Genomic DNA, 27,160 nt, shown 5'->3' with positions numbered 1-27,160 from the left:
TAATGCAGTAGTCAAGATGAAGAATACCTGGAAGACTTAAAGGGCCCAGGAAAGTTGAAAAATGTTAAAACATAGGCAAGTAGGCTTTTAATAAAAAATAGAAGATAAATTTCCCAACCAATGACCTTGTTACACCTTAAATGATCTGTGAGTATCTAGATTACTAAATATCCTAAAGAGTCATTTTCTTCACCCATGCTCATGATAATCTCCTCAAGTCATGGTATCCATTCTAAAAGCCAAAACCCATTGCTGTCAAGTTGATTCTGAATCATACTGATCCTATAGGACAGAACAGAACTGCCCCATAGTGTTTCCAAGGAGTGGTTGGTGGATTCAACCTGCCAACGTTTTGGTTAGCAGCTCAGCTTTTAACCACTGAACTACCAAGGCTCCACATCTATTCTACAAGGCCTTAATCTGCCCCTATTCTCATTGGCTTTACCACTGAAATATAGGAAAATTTGGCTCACAACAGATGAATCTATAAACCCAAGAATGCCAAGGATTGCCAGTAGCTACTAGAAGCTGAAAGAGACAAAGGAGCTTCCCCTAGAGCCAAGGCCCTGAATTTAAACTTAGCCTCATGAACTGTGAGAAGGTACATTTTTGTTCTTTGAAGCCACCTACTCGTGGTATTTTGTCATGGCAATACTAGGAAACCAAGGCAAGTATCCTAGTCAAAGAATATAGCAATTTCTTTACAAAACACATGTCCACTTGGATTTGTAACTATAAAGAAATAGTACCTCAGAAAGCTTGAAAAGCAACTGAACTCTTACACAATTCTGTGGTGAGAATCACTTTGACCCTGGTGTGCTTCCTCAGCAATGAGGGGGTTGCACAGAAACATTAAGTCACGTGGCCGAGCATTAACTAGCTGATAAATGTAGAAATGAAGCTCAGAACCTAAGTCAACTGGATTCATAACTACAACAGCTACTAACTTCAATACCTACTTTAATTCAGCTTTATACTAACTTAGGCACAGTGTCCCCACGATACACACTTCAGGGAAGTGATCTTAAGCAAATGTATCGTGTGGACGCCGCACAATTGAACCTGTATCTCTTCCCCAGGCTCCCAAATTGCAACTTTTAAGCCATTACCTGCATACGTAAATAAATAAACAAAACGTACACACTAAGCTATCTGATGCCTTAGAACAAAATGCTGGACTTACGTGGTGATCCTCAATGTTCTTCAATAGCCTGGGATCATTAAAGTCACACGAGTCACTAGTGGGAGGAGGCAGCCGACTGGAGAAGAGAACAGAAATACATATTCAATTTAAAATGTCCTGTTAATATAACTCACACCTAGGAAGAACCCATCTTCAGGAAGATTCACACTTAAAAAAGCCTATAGCCCACTGCCATTAAGTCAATTTTGACTCATAGTGACCCTGGAGGACGGAGTAGAACTGCCTCACAGGGTTTCCAGGGAGTAGCTGGTGGATTCAGATGGCTGACCTTTTGGTTAGCAGCCAAGCTCATAACAACTGTGCCACCAGGACTCCAAAAACCCTATAGAATGATATTAAACATTGCAATCATTGTAGTACTTACATTATTTCAAACTTCAAGGCAGCAAAATTTGATCTTATTATAACTAAGGTATTTTATAAGTTATTAAAAATAACAACATAGTTACAAGGAGGGAAAACAGAAGCCAAAGATCAACAGCTTGGCTCTGCCATTTTAGTCGGTCCCTGGGTAACTTTGATGAGGGAGAACTTCCAAAAGTGCCTGCACAAAGCAAGTAAAACAAGAATAACTGTTGCATTGTATATATACAATCATTTACAGCCAGAGCTCAAATGTAGGAGAGGGAAGAAGGCTGATGGTCACAAAGGAAACGTAATATGAAGGCTGTGCTATCATACTGAAGACAATGTGAGAGGTTTAGTATACACATTTATCTCCACTCTGTGGACAAAAACAACAGAGGAGGAGATAACAACAGAGTGGATGTCAGTCTCAACTCTGAGAAGACATCAGAGTTTAGCATAGCAAAGAAAAAAGAAACCAGCAGCTTTCAAAGGGGAGCATCTAAAATGCCAACTGGTGGCCCCAGCAGAACTCTGGGAAGGCTTTGGAAATGGCAGCACCATATCCTGTGAGCATAGGACTAATTCCCAATCCTTGTGAGGAAGATTCATCCTTCAAAAACCTCCCCTCACCCCATGCAGCCAGGCAACTGAACCTTCCATACTCAGAAAGAAATGGAAGGTTTGCCCTTAAGAGGGGTCAGAGGAACCCTGGGCCCAGTGACCCTGGAACACCAGGCACACATGTGGGTGAGGCTACAGCATTTTCCCAAAACAGGAGTTTGAAATAAAACCCTATGCACACTAGAAGGTATGACCACTAACCCTCTACCTCCACTCAGCTCCCATAACTGTTGCAAGTGGATTAATAACCCTCGGCAGTAGGCATGAGAAGAAAACTGGCCAGCCTACAAGAAAGACCCACAGACCCTAACATCCAGGGATGCCCAAATAAAATAGGAGGCCCTGGTGAAGCCAACCAACATCAACCACACCACCCCTCATACATACACACAGACCCACCAGTCAGCTTTCTTAGTATGTAAATCTTAAAGTAGACGCAGACAGCCCATGGGCACCGGGCCTTTGAAGAAAGCCTCTGTAATAATAGTAAGAAACCAAAAACACCATGGAGGGAAAGGGAAAAGGAAACAGAGCAATGCAACTGCGAGGCTATGAGAATGCCTTTGAGACTGAAAATCAAATTAAATTAAAACTTCACTACAAAAGAGTAAAAGATCATGTTAAGGAAATACCAGAAAAAAAAATATGGAAATGGGTGAGAAAGGTGACAACATTGGAAAATCACCCAAATATCTGACTAATAAGAAATCCAGAGTGAACACGGAAGTTGGAAAGGAGAAAAATTAACACTGAAATGACACACGGACATTTCCAAGAATCAATAAAAGAAAATTTATAGAAAGAAAGGGCCCACTAGAGGCCCACTAAGTGTTTAAATATTATTCGGGTTCTCTCTCAACATATATCCAACTTTTAGTTCAGATGAGAAATGTCAATATGAAAACATCCCAAAGCCTTTTCCACTGAAGTGTCAGTAAGTGTAGAATCTACTCACCAGAAATCCTCTGAAGATGGCTCTCTCACCAGTTCTGGGAAATGACTGCCAGAGAGAAGGAAAACACAGTGGCCACAAAATTGTAAGTGTACTATGCTAATTTTTACAGCAACACGTGTTAAAAAAAAAATTGGCGTAGTGGTGTTTATGAAAATACTTCTTGGGGGGAGGAAGTGGTTGACAAACAAACATAGGTGCTAAGCATTAAAAAAAAAACATTACTTGAGTAAAAATAAGGTATTACCATTGAGTCAGTTCTGTTCACTGTAACCCCATGTGTTACAGAGTAGAACTGCTCCACAGGGTTTTCTTGGCTGTAATCTTTATGGAAACAGATCACCAAGCCTTTCTTTCAGGGCATCACTAGGTGGTTTTGAACTGCCAACCTTTCGGTTCGTAATTGAGCACAAACAATTTAGCGGCCAAGATTTCTTACATGAGTAAAGAATTTTTATAACTAAATTAGAAATATAAACTCACTTGTTTATAAACTAACTTACTCAAATATAAACTTATTTATTTTATTCCCTTGGACGTCTAAATTAACACTGGCAGAAAAAAATCACCTTTTAGAGTTGTTCAAAGTTTCATTTGAGACCCTTATATTTCAAACACATTCAATAATAACTACATATTTAAATCTCTAATAAATATCCTTTCAAAATATCAGGAATTCAAAGTATTTGACTAAATAGCTAAGAATAAACTTGTTTTGTTGGAAGAATAAAAATGAATTTTTCAATAGGCAATAAAGACACTCACCCGTAGGTTACCCCTGCAATGCTGCACTTCTTAAAGTTCATGATATTGCATGTAAGAGTTCCAGTTTTGTCAGAAAATAAATATTTCACCTAAATCAAAGAAAAGAAGAAACATACATCAAAAATGTAATACAATGTAAAGATCAATGGTTAAGTTCTTTCCTTCTCTGTGTTTCAAAAGCTATATTAATTTAAAATGGTCAATTTCCTTAAAGCAAGCAAATCAGTACCAATTGCATTTCAGTGCTTGGACCACTTAGAAACCCTTCCCCATAACCAATTCTAGCATCGACTTATGTGGAAATGAACAAAGGAAGCGTCAGTAACGGCCATGGCATCATTTTAGATTTATAAGCATAGCAACAAGTCCTACCATAAGGCATCTCAATGACACACATTTACCTTCAGGACATTTCTGTGGTCTTATACAGTATTCTGTCCTATATGACTAGGTAAAAAGCTAAAAAAACTTTGGCAATCTTCAAAAATTTCTTAAGTCTCGGCCTTAAAATTGGATTAAGGAGGCATATCCTCAGATGGTACAGAACAAAGCTTGAAGCTTCTCAGTCACTGTCACAATTGAGTTGTACATGAAGATGGCATGAATTGCTATAGGTTATACTACTTTACGAGTTACAACATCTTACAGATTTATTGCACAAACCTTCCAATACACAAAGTGGAAACAGCCATTACTGGAGCAGAGGAAAAAGCAAACCATCTTGGCATGTTCAACTGAATGTAAAAGAGACATACTACAGATGCAGAGATGGTGTGCAAATTACATCCTCTGGAGTCAGAAACGTAACGGGGAAGTGGGAAAGTAACACAGGACCACAAGACAGGAGATAGTCCAGTTCAGGCTCTGGACACTAGTTACGCGGACTCTGGAAAAGTCATTTCATCCTTCTTGACCTCAGTTTCCATATCTATAAAATAAAAGGATTTGACCGGAAGCTATGTAATATCATTCTATATTTAACGTTCCAAGAAATTATGTGATAGATTGGTGAGGGGATGTAATTAACTGAGAACTGTCTCCAGTAAAAAGTCTAGTTTCTCCACGGTTTTCTAAAGAGGGGTCATGATTGTTACCAAGTGCTAGATGTAGTTGTAGTCCAGGGATATCAACTGTTCTAGAAAGGCAGTGTTCTACTGTTTTTTAGAAGAGGAATTAATGACATGAATTGTTTTCTCTGTGCTTTCTGATGGATATAATACAAGCAAATACACTGAAATTGTTTTTCAATTTCATCCAAAGAGCCTTCAAGAAAAGATTATTAAAGTTCCTAATGGAGTGAAATATTACATAGAAATGTAAAATTAGTATACTATGGGTAATTAAGGAGCCCTGGTGGTGAAATAGATAAGACTTAACCAAAAAGTTAATGGACTGAACCCACCAAGCAGCTCTTCAAGAGAAAGGCCTGGTAATCTGCTCCCATAAAGATTACAGCTTTGCAAACCTTATGGGGCAGTTCTACTCTGTCACATGGGGCTGCTATGAGTTAAAAATCACCTCAACAGCACCTAACAACAACAACGCAGGTGATTAATGTTTTAACTGTAAGATTCATAAGCAGTAAGTCTACAGGTATAAGGAATTCAGTAGAATCTGCCTTTTAATAAGCAGTGTTTTCTTCTGCCCTCTTAAAAAACATTTAAAAGACTGCATCAAAGTACTAAAAACTGAAAAATTTATCATTAAAAATTTCAAGATTTGATATCACTCTGCCTATTAAATTTTATCTTATTCTTCAAGTTCCAATTCAAAACTACCTCCCCATAAAAACTTCCCCAAAATCTGTAATTAGGATCTAAAGTCTAAAGAGGAAAAGGGCATTACATCACTATCATATGCCTCATTTTACTAGATTTGTGTTTAGAAGACTGTACAGGAACATAGAAGAGGTATAAATTGCCTATAAGACTGGAGAAGGGTTCGTGTAAAAATGGTATGGTGGCACCAGACCTTCTCATTTAACTTCACAAGGGGAGGAGAAAGAATCAAGATCATTAGCCCAAGGCTGATGCCTATGAAGTGGAGGTCATACATACTTCCTGTCTCTCTACCCTTTTTACCAATTTTGATATGAGCTGTCCCTCTCCCCCACCACCTCACTCACTACTTCTCTATTGGATCGAAAAATTCATTGCAATGGCCAAACAGAACTCACAGACCATACTCATAGTTATGGCATTTACTAGTGAAGTAACAGGTTATAATTCAGGATCAGGAACACCCAGGATACAGTTCTTCGATCAGTACAGCTTCTCAGCTGTGCCTGTAAGCAAGACTCTCTCTGGGCTCTCGGCCCCTTAGGTCATCTTGTACCCCTCGGCCTGGTCTCCACCCTGATCAGGCAAGTGTTACAGCTTTTTTGCTCTACGAACAAGTGCCTAGAGGCACCCCATTCCATCAGCAAGCCTCCTGCCCAAAGGTGCTCAACTTTCTCGCTCCACGGGTCAGCATACCCACTGTAGCCATCTCTCTCCATGGGACAGAAAGCCCATTGCACTGCTTCACTTCAATCTCCTGGTTCTGCTGCCATCATTTCTCTCCTGCTGTTTCTCACCATCTCATGCCATCTCTGGTGTTACACCTCTCTCTCTGTATCCTGGGTCTAGAAAGTTCTTGGTACAGGGACCCTGGGTCCAAAGGACATGCTCCACTCCCAATTCTTCTTGGTGGTATTGAGGTCCCCCCTTCACTTCTGGGATTGGCTCACTTTAAGCCTAGCCAAGTGGCAAAACTGACCAATCCCCTCAGTAGGGTTCCATACACCTTATTTGCATGGTCCCACCCCCACAAGCATTCTATGCATCCTATTTGCATTATTAGCAGACTGCTCAATCCCATTTTGTGGGCCACAAACACTTTATTTACATAGTCCCAACCAATCATTTTGTGGGAGTCACAAAGAGCACAGCTAGAAAGGCCACCCAAAGTAATTCCCTGTAAGGCAGTTCAACATGAGACAAATTTAGTCTCATATGTACCAAGTACACACTGATTCTTGTATGGGAAGGATTTTACAAGAAAGACAAGGGAGATGACAAGGCCACTCTAGGAAGATGGGACAAGAGAACCAAAGAAAAAAAATAGAGGAATAAAACTCCAAGGCATGCTCCGTGGCACTGGGTACTATTTTGTTGTTGAGTCGGCTCCACTTCACAGCAACCTTATCAAAAAGCTGCTTAGAGCAGCACCATCTTCATGACTATTGGTGTGTTTGAGTGCATCATTGTGGCCATTGTGTCAATCCATCTCACTGAGAGTTTCTTTCACTTTTGCTGACCCTCTATTAACCAAACATGATGTTCTTTTTTAGTGATCTTCTTTCCTGATGAGGTGTCCAAAGTAAGCAAGCTGAAGTCTCTCCATCCTCGTTTCTCAGGAGCATTCTGGTTGTATTTCTTCTAAGACTGAACTGTTTGTTCTTTTGGAAGTGCAGTGGATACTCAATATTATTCACCAACAACACAGTGCAAATGCACCAATTCTTCTGTCTTCCTTTCTCACTCTCCAAATTTCATATGCATATGACGTGACTGAAAAGATCAAGGCTTGGAACAGGTGCACCTTATTCATCAAAGTGACATCTTTGACTTTTAAAACTTTCTTAAACTAGAGGTGCAGCCAAGACAGCGAAATAGACAGATGTTTCCAGTGAGCACTCTTACAACAAAGACCCGAAAAAACAAGTGAAACGAGTATATTTATGACAAGCTAGGAGCCCTGAACATCAAAGGCAAGCTTCAAAAATGGACTTAGGGGCAGGAGGAGGAAGAGACGGTTCAGAAGTGGAGAGGAGTTACCAGACCTGAATCACGGGGAGCCCTCAGGCACCATTCCTGGGAGCAACAGTGGAGGGCTGGTACTAGCATTTGGCCACATTTTCCTCAGGGAGAAGCAGCCAGCCACACAGCCTACTCACACCTCCAGAACCAGGTTATAACGGCGCTCTCGAAAAAAGCTAAGTACTTGTGTATATTCTTCCACACCCCCATCCCCCGCTCCCAAGCCGGCTTCAGTGGCTGATTTCCCTGGGCCTCAGATAGGCCCCAGTGAGTGCCTAGAGCCATCCTCCTGGCCTTGGAGAAGGAATAAATTTGCAATTGGGGGAAAAGGTAATTTGCCAAGTCCTCTAACCGGGGGAGCTCAGGACAGAAGCAACTCCTTTTCAGGCATAAACGGTCCGTGGAATTTGAGTACCTTTCTCGTCTGCATGGACCTCTGTAGGCCTATTTCAGGAGAACAGGCCCTTGTTGGCAGACTCCAACTGTTTCAACTGTGCTGCGGAGAGGCGGGTGTTTGATGTTTTGCATTAATTTGCCTATTAAACAGTGCCCTCACCTACCCACATCAAGGGCCTAAGGACTGGTGGCTCCACTCAGGTCACCCAGCCACCCACAACACAGGTCCAAGGATAACTGGTACCTCCCACTCCTTACAACCAAAGAACACCAGATGCACATGGTCCGTGGGCAGAACCTGCCCACCTGTACGCTCTAGGGAACAGGGACACGCTTTCCTCAGAGACACAAGGGGGATGATTCTCAGCCCTCTGTCTTGTCCAGATTGTGACCCCCTGCTGCAACCAGACAATGGCACCTAAACCAATCACCCCTGCCCCTCTAAGAATATGGGACAGAGCCCGCACCATACACTTGATGATCAGCTACCTAGACACCTAAGCTGAATTCATACAGAAAAAGTGAATGGACTCCTAGACGGATATACCTGAAAATGGCTCTAGCCACGTGGGGACAGGATGTCAGAGATCCAAAGGCTAAAATAATCAAGCTAGCTCACTCAAGCAACACACTTGGGTATATCAAAACAAACAAACAAAAAAAGCAAGATGCGGTAAGCAAACATGAAATAAACCAATACAATAACTTATAGATGGTTCGGAGACAACAGTCAATATCAAGTCACATAAAGAAACAGAGAATGATCACCTCAACAAGCTCTCAAAACAAAGAATCAAGGGATCTTCAAGATGAAAGTGCATTCCTGAAATTACCAGAGGCAGAATACAAAAGATCAACATACAGAACCCTTCAAGACATCAGGAAGGAAATGAGGTAATATGCAGAACAAGCCAAGGAACACACAGATAAAGCAACTAAGAAATTAAAAAGATTATTCAGGAACATAATGAAAAATTTAATAAGCTGGAAAAATCCATAGACAGACAGCAATCAGAAATTCAGAAGATCAACAATAAAATTACAGAAGTAGACAACTCAGTAGAAAGTCAGAGGAGCAGAATTGAGCAAGTGGAAGGCAGAATTTCTGAACTTGAAGATAAAGCACTTAAAAAAAGCCTAGTGCCGTCGAGTCAATTCCAACTCATGGCAACCCTATAGGACAGGGTAGAACTGCCCCACAGAGTTGCCAAGGAGTGCCTGACTTGGCACTAATATATTTGAAAAAACATCAAATAAAAGAATTTTAAAAAAAGAAGAAAACTTAAGAATCACATGGGACCCTATCAAGAGAAATAACCTACAAGTGATTGGAGCACCAGAATAGGGAGGGATAATAGAGAATACAGAGAGAATTGTTGAAGATTTGTTGGCAAAAAACTTCCCTGATATAGTGAAAGACGAGAAGATATCTATCCAAGATGCTCACTGAACTCCACATAAGGTACATTTCAAAAGAAAGTCACAAAGATGTATTATAATCAAACTTGCCAAAGCCAAAGATAAAGAGAGAATTTTAAGAGCAGCTAGGGATAAATGAAAAGTCACTTACAAAGGAGAGTCAGTAAGAATAAGCTCGGACTACTTGGCAGAAACCATGCAGGCAAGAAGGCAAAGGGAGAACTTATATAAAAAATTGAAAGAAAACAATTGCCAGCCAAGAATCTTGCATCCAGCAAAAATGTCTCTCAAATATGAAGGTGAAATTAAGACATTTCCAGGTAAACAGAAGTTTAGGGAATTTGTAAAAACCAAACCAAAACTACAAGAAATACTAAAGAGAGTTCTTTAGTTAGAAAATCAATAATATCATGTATCAACTGAAGACTAGAACACTGGGCAATCAGAAGTCAACTCAGAAAGGGAAATCCCAAAAATAAATCAAGATAAAAAAATGCTCGAAACAGGGTAAAAACAATGCTATTATGCAAAAGAAGACAACATTAAAACAATAAAGAGGGACTAAAAAAATGTAGTCATAGATCTTCCATATGGAGAGGAAGATAAGGCGATACAAAGAAGTAAGAGTTAGGTTTAAATTTAGAAAAATAGGGATAAATAATAAGGTAACCACAAACGAGACAAACTATCCTACTCATCAAAATAAAATACAAGAAAAAAATACAGACTCAGCGAAACAAAATCAACAAGGAACATGAGGAAAGGACAACATATAAAGATAATCGGCTCAGCACATAAAATTAAGTAGGAAAAAGAAACAGTCCATAACACACACAAAAAAAAAAACATCAAAATGATGGCACTAAATACATACCTATCCATAAATACGCTGAATGCAAATCGACTAAATGCACCAATGAAGAGACAGAGAGTGGCAGAATGGATTGAAAAACACGATCCACTGATATGCTGCCTACAAGAGACAAACCTTAGACTTAGAGACACAAACAAACTAAAACTCAAAGGATGGGAAAAAAATATATCAAGCAAACAACAATCAAAAAAGGGCAGGACTGATAATATTAATTCCTGACAAAATAGACTTTAAAGTTAAATCCACCACAAAGGATAAGGGAGGACACAATATAATGATTAAAGGGACAATACACCAAGAAGACATAACCATATTAAATACTTATGCACCCACTGACAGGGCTGCAAGATACATAAAACAAACTCCATCAGCATTGAAAAGTGAGATAGACAGCTCCACAATAATAGTAGGAGACTTCAACATACCAATTTCTGTGGACAGGACATCCAGAAAGAAGCTCAATAAAAACACAGAAAATATAAATGCCACAATCAACCAACTTGACCTCATAGACATATACAGAACACTCTACCCAATAGTAGCCAAGCAAATTTTCTTTTCTAGTGCATACGGAACATTCTCTAGAATAGACCACATATTAGGTGATAAAGCAAGCCTTAGCAGAATCCAAAACACTGAAATATTACAAAGCATCTTCTCTGACCATAAGGCCAAAAAACAGAAATCAATAACAGAAAAAGCAGGGAAAAGAAATCAAACACTTGGAAACTGAACAATATCCTGCTCAAAAAAGACCATATTATAGAAGGCATTAAGGATGGAATAAAGAAATTCAGAGAATCCAACGAGATTGAAAACACTTCCTGTCAGAACCTTTAGGACACAGGTAAAGCAGTGCTCAGAGGTCAATTTATATCAATAAACGCACACATACAAAAAGAAGAAAGGGCCAAAATCACAGAAGTATCCCTACAACTTGAACAAATAGAGAGCAACAAAAGAACCCCTCAGGCTCAAGAAGAAAACAAATAACAAAAGTTAGAGCAGAACTAAATGAAATAGAAAACAGAAAAACTGTTGAAAGAATTAACAAGACCAAAGCTGGTTCTTTGAAAAAATCAACAAAATTCATCAACCATTGGCCAAACTGACAAAAGAAAAACAGGGGAGGAAACAAATAACCCGAATAAGAAATGAGATGGGCAATATTACAACAGAGCCAAATGAAATTAAAATAATCGTATTAGATTACTATGAAAAATTGTACTCTAACAAATTTGAAAACATGGAAGAAAAGGATAAATTCCTAGAAACATACTACCTACATAAAGTAACACAAACAGAGGTAGAACAACTAAAAACCCTCATAATAAAAGAAGAGATTGAAAGGGTAATCAAAAAACTCCAACGAAAAGAAGCCCTGGCCTAGACGGCGTCACTGCAGAGTTCTACCAAACTTTCAGTGAAGAGTTAACACCACTACTACTAAAGGTATTTCAGAGCATAGAACAGGATGGAATACTCCCAAATTCATTCTATGAAGCCAGCATATCCGTGATACCAAAACCAGGTAAAGACACCACAAGAAAAGAAAATTATAGACCTATATCCCTCACGAATGTAGATGCAAAAATCCTCAACAAAATTCTAGCCAATAGAATTCAACAACATATCAAAAAAATAATTCACCATGACCAAGTGGGATTCATACCAGGTATGCAGGAATGGTTCAACATTAGAAGAACTATCAATGTAATCCATCATATAAATAAAACAAAAGAGTCACATGATTTTATCAATTGATGCAGAAAAGGCATTTGACAAAGTCCAACACCCATTCATGATAAAAACTCTCAGCAAAATAGGACTACAAGGAAAATTTCTCATCATAATAAAGAGCATGTATACAAAGCCAACCGCCAGCATCATTCTAAATGGAGAGAGTCTGAAAGCATTCCCCTTGAGATCAGGAACCAGACAAGCATGCCTTTTATCACCACTCTTATTCAGCATTGTGCTGGAGGTCCTAGCCAGAGCAATTAGGCTAGATAAAGAAAAAAGTGCATCGAAATTGGCAAGGAAGAAGTAAAAGTATCTCTATTTGCAGATGACATGATCTCATACACAGAAAACCCTAAGGAATCCTCAAGAAACCTACTGAAACTAATAAAAGAGTTCAGCAGAGTATCTGGATACAAAATAAACATACAGAAATCAGTTGGATGCCTCTACACCAACAAAAAGAACATCGAAGAGGAAAGCACCAAATCAATACCATTTACAGTAGCTCCCAAGAAGATAAAATACTCAGGAATAAATCTTACCAGAGATGTAAAAGACTTATACAAAGAAAACTACAAAACGCTTCTGCAGGAAACCAAAAGAGACCTACATAAGTGGAAAAACATACCTTGCTCATGCATAAAGGAAGTCTTAATACTGTAAAAATGTCTCTTGTACCAAAAGCCATCTACAGATACAATACAATTCTGATCCAAACTCCAATGACATTTTTTTAATGAGATGGAGAAACAAATCACCAACCTCATATGGAAGGGAAAGAGGCCCCAGACAAGTAAAGCATTACTGAGAAAGAAGTACAAAGTGGGAGGCCTCACTCTACCTGATTTTAGAACCTATTATACCGCCACAGTAGTCAAAACAGCCTGGTACATAGTCCAACGGAACAGAATTGAGAATCCAGACATAAATTCATGCACATATAAGCAGCTGATATTTGACAAAGGCCCAAAGCCAGTTAACTGGTGAAAAGAGAGTCTTTTTAACAAACTGTGCTGGCATAACTGGATATCCATCTGCAAAAAAATGAAACAAGACCCATACCTCACTCCATGCACAAAAACGAACTCAAAATAGATCGAAGACCTAAATATAAAATTTAAAACGAAAAAAAAAAAAAAATCGGGACAATGCTAGGAGCCCTAACGCATGACATAAACGATATACAAAACATTACTAAGAATGCAGAAGAGAAACCAGACAACTGGGAGCGCCTAAAAATCAAACACCTATGCTCATCCAAAGACTTCACCAAAAGACTAAAAAGACAACCTACACACTGGGAAAAAGTTTTTAGCTATAACATTTCCGATCAGCATCAGATCTCTAAAATCTCCGATACTACAAAAACTCAACTACAAAAAGACAAATAACCCAATTAAAAAATGGCCAAAAGGTAGCTAACAGACACATGAGGAAATGCTCACGATCATTAGCCATTAGAAAAATGCAAATCAAAACTACAATGAGATTCCATCTCACTCCAACAAGGCAGAAATTAATCCAAAAACACAAAATAATAAATGTTGGAGAGGTTGTGGAGAGACTGGAACACTTAGACACTGCTGGCAGGAATGTAAAATGGTACAAGCATCTTGGAAATCGACTTGGCGCTTCCTTGAAAAACTAGAAATAGAACTACTATACGATCCAGTAATCCCACTTCTCGGAACATATCCTAGAGAAATAAAAGCCTTTACACAAACAGATATATGCACACCCATGTTCACTGCAGCACTGATACAATAGCAAAAAGACAGAAGCAACCAAGGTGTCCATCAACAGGTGAATGGATAAATAAATTATGGTATATTCACACAATGGAATACTACGCATCGATAAAGAACAACTATGAATCCATGAAACATTTCATAACATGGAGGAATCCGGAAGACATTACACTGAGTGAAATTAGTCAGTTGCAAAAGGACAAATATTGTATAAGATCACTATTATAAGAACTGGAGAAATAGTTTAAACTGAGAAGAAAATATTCTTTGATGGTTACAAGATGGGGGAGGGAAGGAGAAGGGTTTTCACTAATTAGCAGATAAGAACTATTTTAGGTGAAAGGAAACACAACACACAATACAGGAGAGATCAACACAACTGAACTAAACCAAAAGCAAAGCAGTTTCCTTAATGAACTGAACACTTCGATGTTCAGTGTAGCAGAGGCAGGGGTTTGGGGACCATGGTTTCAGGAGACATCTAAGTCAATTGGCATAATAAAATCTATTATGAAAACATTCTGCATCCCACTTTGGAGAGTGGCATCTGGGGTCTTAAACGCTAGCAAACAGCCATCTAAGATGCATCATTAGGTCTCAACCCACCAGGAAGAAGGAATAATGAAGAACACCAAAGATACAAGGTAATTATGAGCCCAAGAGACAGAAAGGGCCACATAAACCAGAGACTACATCAGTGTGAGACCATAAGAATTAGATGGTGCCCAGCGACAACGGATGACTGCCCTGACAGGGAACACAACAGAGAATCCCTGAGGGAGCAAGAGAGCAGTGGGATGCAGACCCCAAATTCTCATAAAAAGACCAGACTTAATAGTCACACTGATACTAGAAGGACTCCGGAGGTCGTGGTCCCCAGACCTTCTGTTAGCCCAAGACAGGAATCATTCCCAAAGCCAACTGTTCAGACAGGACTATGGGATGGAAAATGATACTGGTAAAGAACGAGCTTCTTGGATCAAGTAGACACATAAGACTATGTTGACGTCTCCTGTCTGGAGGGGTGATGAGAGGGCAGAGGGGGTCAGAAGCTGGCCAAATGGACATGAAGAGAGAGAGTGGAGAGAAGGAGTGTGGTGTCTCATTAAAGGGGAGAGCAATTAGGAGTATATAGTACGGTGTATATAAATTTTTGTATAAGAGACTGACATGATTTTTAAACTTTCACTTAAAGCATGATAAAAAATACTTAATAAAAAAAAAGACCTATACCAAGAAAACTACAAGTTACTACTGCAAGAAATCAAAAGAGATCTACATAAGTTGAAAAACATACCTTGGTTATAGAAAGGAAGACTCAACATTGTGAAAGTTTCTACTCTACCCAAAGCAATCTACAGATAAAATGCAATCCCAATCCAAATGGCATTCTTTAATGAGATGGGGAAACAACTACTAACTTCGTAAGGAAAGGGAAGATAAGTAAAACATTGCCAAAAAAGAACAACAAAGTGGGAGGCCTAACACTACCTGATTTTAGAACCTGTTATACCACCACAGTAGTCAAAACAGCCTGGTACTGGTACAACAACAGATACACAGATCAACTGGGCGGAATTGAGAATCCAGACATAAATTTATCTACCTATGAGCAGCTGTTTACCTGTGTTTTATTGACTATGCAAAGGTATTCGACTCTGTGGATCATAACAAATTATGGATAACGTTGTAAAAAATGGGAATTCCAGAACACTTACTTGTGCTCATGAGGAACCTTTACGTAGATGAAAAGGCAGTTGTTCAGACAGAACAAGGGGATAGTGATTGGTTTAAAGTCAGGAAAGGTGTGCGTCAGGGTAGTATTCTTTCACCATACCTATTCCATCTGTATGATGAGCTAATAATCCAAGAAGCTGGACTATATGAAGAAGAACGGGGCATCAGGATTGGAGGAAGACTCGTTAACAACCTGGGATATACAGATGACACAACCTTGCTTTCTGGAAGTGAAGAGGACTTGAAGCACTTACTAATGAAGATCAAAGACCACAGCCTTCAGTACGGATTGCACCTCAACATAAAGAAAACAAAAATCCTCACAACTGGACCAATGAGCAACATCATGATAAATGGAGGAAAGATTGAAGTTGTCAAGGATTTCATTTTACTTGGATCCACAATGAACAGCTATGGAAGCAGCAGTCAAGAAATCAAAAGACACATTGCATTGGGTAAATCTGCTGCAAAGGACCTCTTTAAAGTGCTGAAGAGCAAAGACGTCACCTTGAAGATGGAGGTGCGCCTGACCCAACCCATGGTATTTCCAACTGCATCATATGCATATGAAAGCTGGACAATGAATGGGGAAGACCGAAGAAAAATTGACGCCTTTGAATTGTGGTGTTGGCAAAGAATATTGAATATACCATAGACTGCCAAAAGAATGAACAAATCTGTCTTAGAAGAAGTACAGCCAGAATGCTCCTTAGAGGCAAGGATGACGAGACTGTGTCTTACATACTTTGGACATGTTTTCAGGAGGGATCAGTCCCTGGAGAAGGACATCATGCTTGGCAGAGCACAGGGTCAGCGGAAAAAGGAAGACCCTCAACGAGGTGGACTGACACAGTGGCTACAACAATGAGCTCAAGCATAACAAGGATTGTAAGGATGGCTCAGAACCGGGCAGTGTCTCGTTCTGTTGTACATATGAGTTGGAACCAACTCGACAGCACCTAACAACAACAACATGAGCAGCTGATATTTGACCAAGGCCCAAAGTCCATTAATTGGGGAAAAGACAGTCTCTTTAACAAACGGTGCTGGCATAACTAGATGTCCATCTGCAAAAAAAAAAGAAAGAAACAAGACCCATACCTCACACCATGCAAAAAAACTAACTCAAAATCGATCAAAACCCTAAATAAAAAATCTAAAATGATAAAGATCACGGAAGAAAAAATAGGGACAATGCTAGGAGCCCTAATACCTGGCATACACAGTACATGAAACATTACTAACAATGCACAAACACCAGAATAGAAACTAGACAACTGGGAGCACCCAAAATTCAAACAATTATGCTCATCAAAAGACTTCATCAAAAGTGTAAAAAGACAAGCTACAGACTGGGAAAAAATTTTCGGCTCTGACAAATCCAATCAGCATCTAATCCTTAAAATCTGAAAATACTGCAAAACCTCAACAACAAATCCTTAAAATCTGAAAATACTGCAAAACCTCAACAACAAATAGCCTAATTAAAAAATGGGTAAAGAACACGAACAGGCACTTTACCACGGAGGACATTCAGGCAGCTAACAGACACATGAGGAAATGCTCACGATCATTAGTCACTAAAAAAAAAAAAAAAAAAATTTTTTTTTGAGACATGCAAATCAAAACTACAATGAGATACCACGTCACCCCAACAAGGCTGGCATTAATCCAAAAAACACAAAATAATAAATGTTGGAGAGGTTGTGGAGAGACTGGAATACTACACACTGCTGGTGGGAATGTAAAATGGTACAACCACTTTGGAAATTGACTTGGAGCTTCCTTAAAAGGCTAGAAATAGAAGTGCCATACGATCCAGCAATCCCACTCTTTGGAATATATCCTAGAGAAATAAGAGCCATCACACGAATAGATATATGCACACCCATGTTCACTGCAGCACTGTTCACAATAGCAAAACGATGGAAACAATCTAGGTGCCCATCAACATAAGAATGGATAAACAAATTATGGTATAGTCACACAATGGAATACTATGCAACGATAAATAACAATGATGAATCCACAAAACATCTCAAAACGTGGATGAATCTGGAAGGCATTATGCTGAGTGAAATTAGTCACAAAAGGACAAATATTGTATGAGACCACTATAATAAGTACTCAAGAAAAGGCTTAAACACAGAAGAAAACATTCTTTGATGGTTATGAGGGTGGTAAGGGAGGGAGAGAGGAAAAAAAACTAGATAGTACACAAGAACTATCTTAGGTGAAGGGAAGGACAAAACGCAATACAGGGGAAGTCAGCACAACTGGACTAAACCAAAAGCTAAGAAGTTCCTAGAATACAACCAAACATTTCAAGGGATAGAGTAGCAGAGGCAGGGGTCTGGGGACCATGGTTTCGGGGACATCTAGGTCAATTGGCAGAACAAAGTTTATTAAGAACATGTTCTGCATCCCACGTTGGTGCATGGCATCTGGGGTCTTAAAAGCTAGCGAGTGGCCATCTAAGATGCATCAATTGGTCCCAACCCAGCTGGAGCAAAGGAGAATGAAGGCACAAGGAAAATATTAGCCCAAGAGACAGAAAGGACCACATAAACCAGAGACTCCATCAGCCTGAGGAGTACTAGATGGTGCCTGGCTACCACCAATGACTGACCTGACAGGGAACACAATAGAGTCCCTGACGGAGCAGGAGAAACGTGGGGTGCAGAACTCAAATTCTAGTAAAAAGATCAGACTTAATGGTCTGATTGAGACTGGAAGGACCCCGGAAGACATGGCCCCTGGACTCTCTGTTAGCCCAGAACTGAAACCATTCCTGAAGCCAATCCTTCAGACAAAGATTAGAATCGATTATAAGACATAAAATGATACTTGTGAAGACAGTGCTTCTTAGCGCAAGTAGATACAGGAGACAATGGGCAGTTCCTCTCCGGAGGCGAGATGAGAAGGCAGAAAGGGACAGAAGCTGGTTGAATGGACACAGGAAATACAGGGTACAAAGGAGGAGTGTGCTGTCACATTACAGGGAAAACAACTAGGGTCATATAACAAGGTGTGTATAAATTTTTGTATAAGAAACTAACTTGAACTATAAACTTTCACTTAAAGCACAACAAAAAATAAATAAATAAATTGGAAAAGAAAATGATCTACACCCGATCCTGGTAAGTATCATCTGGGGTCTTAAAAGCCTGTGAGCACCCATCTACTGGTCTCATCCTGGCTGGAGTAAAGGAGAATGAAGAAAACCAAAGACACAAGGGGAACATTAGTCCCAAAGACTAATGGACCACAACTATCACAATCTCTACCAGACTGAGCCCAGAACAACTAGATGGTGCCTGTCTACCACCACCATCTGCTCGGAAAGGGATCACAATTGAGGATCCCAGACAGAGCTGGAGAAAAATGTAAAACAAAATTCTAACTCAGACACACACACACACACACAAAAACAGACTTACTGGTCTGTCAGAGACTGAAGAAACCCTGAGAGTATGGCCTCCAGACACCCTTATAGCTCAGTAATGAAGTCACTCCTGAGGTTCAGCCAAACATTAGACAGGCCCACAACACAAAAGGAGACTAAATGGGCACATCAGCCCAGGGGAAAGGATGAGAAGGCAGGAGGGGGCAGAAAAACTGGTAATGGGGAACTCAAGGTTGAGAAGAGGAGAGTATAGACATGTTGTGGGATCGGCAACCAATGTCACAAAACAATATGTTAATAAGAAACTAGTTTGCTCTATAAACCTTCATCTAAAGTACAAAAAAAAAAAAAAAAAAAGATCAGACTTGCTGGTTTACAGAGACTGGAAAAATCCCAAAAGTATGGCCCCCCGATACTCAGTACTGAAGCCTCTCTTGAGGTTCACTCTTCAGCCAAAGATTAGATGCGTCTATCAGGTAAATGGAAACCCTGATGGCATGGTGGTTAAGAGCTATGGCTGTTAACCAAAAGGTCAGCAGTTCGATTCCACCAGGCACTCCTTGGAAACCCCCTGTGGGACAGTTCTGCTGTGTCCTATAGGGTCTCTATGAGTCACAATCAACTCGACAGCAACAGGTTTTTTTGTTTTTTAATAGGACAAAACAATAACATACGTTAGGAACATGCTTCATAGTTCAGTCATGTATGTAAGACTAATGGGCACACTAGCCCAAAAGCAAAGATGAGAAGGCAGGAAGTGACAAAATAACTGAATCAACAGAAATAGGGAACCAGGGGTGGCGAAGGGGAGAGTGTTGACACACCGCAGGGTTGGCAACCAATGTCACCAAATAATCTGTCCATTAGCTGTTAAATGAGAAACTAATTTGCTCTGTGAACTTTCACCTAAAGCACAATTTAAAAAAAGAGAGAGAACAAAAAAGAAATCTGGGCACAATACATAGGTCTGTGTGGCTAGACCGCGGGGTGGAAAATTGGGAGGCCTTTTGAGACGTAGGTCTCACTGAGGAGGTTTTGTACACCAAGCCAAGCATGTATGAAGCATGTTTCCCTTAATACACTTTGTCAAATTAAGAATTTAAGAGTGCTTATATGAATAGACTCAGCCCTGGTGGGGCAGTGGTTAAGAGCTTGGTTGCTAAGCAAAATGTCAGCAGTTTGAATCCATCAGTCACTCCTTGGAAACCATATGGGGCAGTGCTACCCTGCTCTGTACAGTCACTATGAGTCAGAATTAACTCGACAACACTGGGTTTGGTTTCGTTTTTTAATATGAATATATACAATTCAAGAAAAAAGAAAAATTTGCTATAAACTCTATAAAGATTTGAAAAATAATATCAAAGGAACAGAATCAACTGCATATTTGTCTAAAAGGTTCTATTTTATTACAAAAATTGGTCCACAGATCTGAACCTTAACTTTCTGGCAATAAACACAAAAAGACTATAAAACAACTGCAGAATTCACTTTATCCTTGAGGGGATGAAAAGGAAAGAAAGGAAGACTACCTCCGTGGTGGTGGTGGTGTTGTTAGGTGTTGTCAATTCCGGCTCACAGTGACCCTACATACAACAGAACGAAACATTGCCCGGTCCTGTGTCATCCTCACAATCATTGTTATGCTTAAGTCTATTGTTGGAGCCACTAAGTCAATCCATCTTATTTAGAGTCTTCCTCTTTTTCACTGACACTCTGCTTTACCAAGCATGACGACCTTCTCCAGGGACTGATTCCTCCTGACAACATGTCCAAAGTACGTGACACATAGTCTCACCATCCTTGTTTCCAAGGAGCGCTCTGGTCATACTTCTTCCAAGCCAGATTTATTCATTCTTTTGGCAGTCCACAGTATATTCAATATTCTTCACCAACACCGCAATTCAAAGGCATCAATTGTTCATCAGTCTTCCTCATTCATCGTCCAGCTTTCACACGCTGATGAGGCAACTGAAAACACCATGGCTTGACTCCTTATTCCTCAAGGTGACATCTTTGGTATTCAACACTTTAAAGAGGTCTTTTGCAGTAGATTTGCCTAATGCAATGCATCTTTTGACTTCTTGACTGCTGCTTCCATGGATGTTAATCGTGGATCCAAGTAAAACAAAATCCCTGACAACTTCAATCTTTTCTCCGTTTAATCATGATGTTGCTCATGGGTCCAGTTGTGAAGATTTTTGTTTTCTTTATGTTAAGGTGTAATCCATACTGAAAGCTGTGGTCTTTGATCTTTATCAGTAAGTGCTTCAAGTCCTCTTCACTTTCAGAAAGCAAGGTTGTGTCATCTGTATACCACAGGTTGTTAATGAGTCTTCGTCCAATCCTGATGCCCTGTTCTTCTTCATATAGTCCAGCTCCTTGGATTATTTGCTTAGCACACAGATTGAATAGTTATGATGAAAGGATACAACACCTTTCCTGACTGTAAACCATGCAGTATCCCCTTGTTCTGTTTGAATGACTGCCTCTTGATCTACGTAAAGGTTCCTCATGAGCACAATTAAGTGTTCTGGAATTCCCATTCTTCACAATGTTATCCATAATTTTTATGATCCACACAGTCAAATACCTTTGCATAGTCAATAAAACACGGGTAAACATCTTGCCAGTAGTTTCTGCTTTCAGCTAGGATCTACCTGACATCAGCAATGATATCCCTGGTTCCACATCCTCGTCTGAATCCAGCTTGAATTTCTGGCAGTTCCTTCTCAGTAAACTGCTACAGCCACTTTTGAATGATCTTCAGCAAAATTTTACTTCCATGTGACATTAATGATATTGTTCAATAATTTCCGCATTTCAGTTGGATCACCTTTCTTGGGAATAGGCATAAATATGGATGTCTTCCAGTCAGTTGGCCAGGTAGCTGTCTTCCAAATTTCTTGCAATAGATGAGTGAGCACTTCCAGTGCTGCATCCGTTTGCTGAAACATCTCAAGTAGTATGCCATCAATTCCTGGAGCCTTGTTTTTCACCAATGCTTTCAGGGCAGCTTGAACGTCTTCCATCAGTACCTTTGATTCTTAATCATATGCTACCTTCTGAAATGGTTGAACATAGACCAATTCTTTTTTGGTGCAGTGACTCTGTGTATTCCTTCCATCTTCTTTTGATGCTTCCTGTGTCATTTAGTATTTTCCCCGTAGAATCCTTCAATATTGCAACTCGAGGCTTCACGTTTTTCTTCAGTTTTTCCAGCTCGAGAAATGCCGGGTGTGCTCTTCCCTTTTGGTTTTCTATCTCCAGGTCTGTGCGCATGTCATTATAATACTTTACTTTGTCTTCTAGAGCCGCCCTTTGAAATCATCTGTTCAGCTCTTTTACTTCATCATTTCTTCCTTTCACTTTAGCTACTCGATGTTCAAGAACAACTTTCAGGGCCTCCTCTGACATCCATTTTGGTCACTTCTTTCTTTCCTGTGTTTTTAATTACCTCTTGCTTTCTTCTTGTATGATGCCCTTGATGTCATTCCACAATTCATCTGGTCTTTGGTCATTAGTGTTCAACACATCAAATCTACTCTTGAGATGGTCTCTAAATTCAGGTGGGATATGCTCAAGGTTATACTTTGGCTCTCATCAAATTGTTCTAATTTTCTTCAGTTTCAACCTGCACTTGCATAGGAGCGATTGATGGTCTGTTCCACAGTTGGCCCCTGGCCTTGTTCTGAATGATGATATTGAGCTTTTCCATTGTCTCTTTCCACAGATGCAGTCAATTTCATTCCTGTGTATTCCTTCTGGCGAGGTCCATTTGTATAGTTGCCATTTATGTTGGTAAAAAAAGGCATTTGCAATGTAGAAGTTTTTGGTCTTGCAAAATTCCATCATGCCATCTCTGGCATCATTTCTATCACCAAGGCCATGTTTTCCAACTACCAATCCTTCTTGGTTTTCCAACCTTCACATTCAAATCACCAGTAATTATCAATGCATCCTGATTGCATGTTCATTCGATTTCAGACCATAGAATTTGGTAAAAATCTTCAATTTCTTCATCTTTAGCCTTAGTGGTTGGTGCGTAAATTTGAATAAAAGTCGTATTAACTGGTCTTCCTTGTAGGCGTATGGATATTATCCTATCACTTACAGTGCTGTACTTCAGGATAGATCTTGAAATGTTCCTTTTGACAGTGGATGTAACACTATTCCTCTTCAAGTTGTCAGTCCCAGCATAGTAGACCATATGATTGTCCAATTTGAAATGGCCAATACCAGTCTATTTCAGCTCACTAATGCCTAGGATATCGATGTTCATGCATTCCATTTTATTTTTGATGATTTCCAATTTTCCTAGATTCATACTTCATAATTCCAGGTTCATATTTTTAATGGATGTTTGCAGCTGTTTCTTCTCATTTTGAGTCCTGCCACATTAGCAAATGACGGTCCTGAAAGCTTAACTCCATCCACATCATTAAGGTCAACTCTACTTTGAGGAGGCAGCTCTTCCCCAGTCATATTCTGAGTGCCTTCTAACCTGAAGGGCTCCTCTTCTGGCACTGTATCAGACAATGTTCTGCTGGTATTCATTTCACTGGCAAATTCTTTTCAGAAGTAGACCACCAGGTTCTCCTTCCTACTCTGTCTTAGTCTGGGAGCTCAGCAAAACCTGTCCACCATGGGTTACCCTGCTGGCATTCGAATACCAGTACAATTTCCAGCACCACAGCAACAAGCAAACCCCCACAGTATAACAAACTGACAGACATGTGGGGGCCTGCCTCCTTAGGAGATGTTTTCTAACCCTGAGGCCAGCATAAACTATCTCACCTGCATGTTCACATAGGGGAAACTGAGGAAGGAAATGGGGGAAGGCAGCGCTCCACAACATTACTACACAAGACAGGAAAGCACGACAACAGATTTGGTCAGACAATTTGGAGTCCCCAGTCTATCATTCACTACCCAAGTATCCTGGGTAAGTTACGCATGTCCTCACCTATAAAAGAAGGACATAAACCAAACCAAACCAAACCGAGTGCTGTCGAGTCGATTCTGACTCATAGCAACCCTGGCACCTATAAAATAAGGATATAGCACCTTCATAAGGTTGTTGGGAGGTTTAAATGATAAACATGTATAAAACGGAATTATAATCTTTGACTGCAGTACATTCGAGAGATGTAATTTCCTACAGTACGGTCCCTGTAAAATAAAGGCATAATGGCAAAGCCCAACTCAGTAGGGGCAATGAGGGTGTTGGGGTAAAAGTTTAAAGAGCACCATGAGGCCCAAACATGTCAGTCTCTGGTTCCCTGCATATTCCGGAGACAAAATCCACAACATGTGAAAGAGTTAACACATCCATGTGCTTTTCAAGTCAGCCTCCACAAGTTTCTCACCTTGATATCTGAAAAGCTTAGCCATAGCTCATTTTAGGTTATATCCTCTGGTGTGTGCTGTCCAGGTCCTGCATACTCATGTTCACATCTCCTCACATTTATGTGGATTTTAGTTTTTATTTTGTTTTTTTCTTCATTTAGTTTCTAAATCATTTTATTCAAATGAGAATTGTTGGTAAATCACTAAATTCTTTTGCACCTTCTGGGTATTTCACTTGAATTGATTTTGGATCCATATGAATTAATTGAGTTAGAGGCTCAAGTTAACAGTAGCATTATTCCCGTGAAATTTTGTGTCTACCATCTAGATGGTTATATTAATTGTGTGTGTGTTGAATTCCATCAAGTGATTTTCAATTCATAGCAACCCCATATGACAGACTAGAACTGTCCCATAGGATTTTCTAGGATGTAATCTTTATGGGAACAGATTGCCAGGTCTTTCTCCTAAGGAGCCACTGAGTGGGATTGACCTGCCAACTTTTGGTTAGCAGCCGAGCACTTAACCGTTTGTGAGAACTATTTTTCCTTTGTCTAAAAATCTACCCAAGATCAGAGAAGTATCGTATTTGCTCTTGACCAACATGGGCTGAACCAATCACTGCAGAAAAATTTTTTTTTAAATATCACTTAATCTGAGTGAAATTGAGAACAAGGAAGTTTTCTTATATCATAAACCCATAGTTTAAAAATGCTTTTTCAGGGGGCTGGGCCAAGATGGCTGACTAGGTAGAAGCTACCTTGGATCCCTCTTGCAACAAAGACTCAGAAAAACAAGTGAATCGATCACATACATGACAATCTACGAACCTTGACCATCAAACACAGATCTAAAGAGTTGACCTGAGTGACAGAGACTCAGCCAGCACAAGCAGGCTGCACACTGATGTGGCTAACGAGAGAACGAGCAACCATGGGGAAGCAGCGACTGTTTTCGGAGCATGGAGCTAGTGTCCCAGTCAGAAAACCTTGGCACCAGGCTTTGGACTGGGCACAGGGGAGCTGAGCACGACATCCTGAGACGGTGCAAACATGGGACACAGCCCTAGCCCCCAGAAGCGACCTCAAGGGAAACCCAGCCAGTGCACGCAGGCAGCGCAGTGTGCGGCTGACAGGAGGAGAAGTCACCAGGAGGCAGCCACTGGTTTTGGAGCCTGGAGTGCGGCATCCCAGCCGGGGAACCTTGGCGCTGGGCTTTAGACTGGGAGCAGAGGAACTGACCACAGCTTCTGAGACAGCACAAGCACAGGACATAGGCCTGACCCTCAGAGGCAATCTCAACCCAGCCAATGCACACAGGCTACACACCCCTCGGGAATCTCAGATAAAACAGTCATCACCAAGCAAGATAAGTAACTTTGTCTATATTCCTGGGTGCTACTCTCTCCTATCTATCTGATCCCTCTCCTCCCCTTCCCAGGCAGCTTCCTTAACATTGGAATTTCCTGGGCCAGAGTGTGAAGTGCTCTGTGGTTTTTTTTTTTTTTTTTTTTTTTGTCTTTTCCTAACCCATTCTCCTGGCCTGAGAGAAGCAGCTACAAAAAACCCAGGGACCAAAAATCCTTCCCTGACTTCCCGAAATTGGACTAAAAATACAGAAGCAGCTCCAGCCAAGCATATGAGATCCACAGTCTTGGGCTTTCATCCCTACAGGGAACAAGGTGGCTATTATAATACAAAGGCAATTCTGATAGGGATCTGACTGTAGTTGTTTTAGCAGATTACTGGAAAGACAAGTTGCCCAGGTCTGATATCTCTACCTTTTAAACAGAGCCCTCACTGACCCACAATGGGGAACTGAGGGCTGAAGCTCCACCTAAACCACCTAGCCTCCTTGCATAGGGGTCTGAGGATAGTGACACCTACCAATCTGTAGAGGTACATGCATTGGGTGCCTAAGGTACAGCTGCAGAGCCCACCCACCAAAGTGCTTTAGGAATAGAGACACACCTACCTCACTGGTACTTGGGGAAACGATGTCAGCATCCTGCCCCCCCGGAGCATGACCCCCTGCTGCTACTAGAATCTGGTGCACACAACTATCACCACTACTCCTCTAAGTGAATAGGTGACAGTCTACACCACACACTTGGTGACCCAAAATCAGATTCTACTCAAGAATAGTGAATGGACTCTTAGGCTCATATATCTGGCAACAGCCCAAACCACCCAGTAATAGGACATAAGTGATTCAAAGGCTACAACAATCAAGACAGCGCAGTCTAGTAGCCCATCTACGTATATTGAAAGAAAACAAAACAAGATAAGACTCAGTGAGCAAATATAAAATAAATCATTACAATATTTTATAGATGGCTCGGAGACAGCAGTCGATATCAAACCACATAAAGAAGCAGACCATGATTGCTTCTACAACTCCCCAAATTAAAGAATCAAAATCTTTCCCAAATGAAGATACAATCCTGGAATTGCCAGATGCAGAATATAAAAAACTAATTTACAGAATGCTTCAAGACATCAGGGATGACCTCAGAAATGAAACAAGGCAATCTACAGGAAAAGCCAAGGAACACACTGATAAAGCAGTTGAAGAAATCAAAAAGATTATTCAAGAACATAGTGGAAAAATAAATATGTTGCAACAATCCATAGAGAGACAGCATTCAGAAATCCAAAACATTAACAATGAAATTACAGAATTAGACAACTCGATAGGAAGTCAGAGGAGCAGAATCGAGCAACTGGAATGCAGTGTGGAGGAGTTGGAGGATAAGGCAATTGACACCAATATAGTTGAAGAAAAATCAGATAAAAGGA

At 40.2% G+C, this 27,160-nt stretch overlaps 1 protein-coding gene across 1 annotated transcript in view; it reads right to left on the bottom strand.

Annotated features, from left to right (window-relative positions):
• The window catches only part of ATP8A2 (ATPase phospholipid transporting 8A2), a 705,555-nt gene that overhangs the window by 432,330 nt on the left and 246,065 nt on the right, over positions 1-27,160 (bottom strand). Inside the window, exons 14-16 of the mRNA XM_049867411.1 lie at positions 3,891-3,979; positions 3,129-3,173; positions 1,184-1,259 (exon numbers count right to left, since the gene is read on the bottom strand). Coding sequence (XP_049723368.1) covers positions 1,184-1,259; positions 3,129-3,173; positions 3,891-3,979 — 210 coding nt within the window. The remainder of the gene's footprint in view (positions 1-1,183; positions 1,260-3,128; positions 3,174-3,890; positions 3,980-27,160) is intronic.

Source organism: Elephas maximus, chromosome 23 (genome assembly GCF_024166365.1).
Source record: "Elephas maximus indicus isolate mEleMax1 chromosome 23, mEleMax1 primary haplotype, whole genome shotgun sequence".
Taxonomy (NCBI): Eukaryota; Metazoa; Chordata; class Mammalia; order Proboscidea; family Elephantidae; genus Elephas; species Elephas maximus.
The sequence above is the reverse complement of the archived record's forward strand: the minus strand, read 5'-3'. Positions and strand labels throughout refer to the sequence as shown.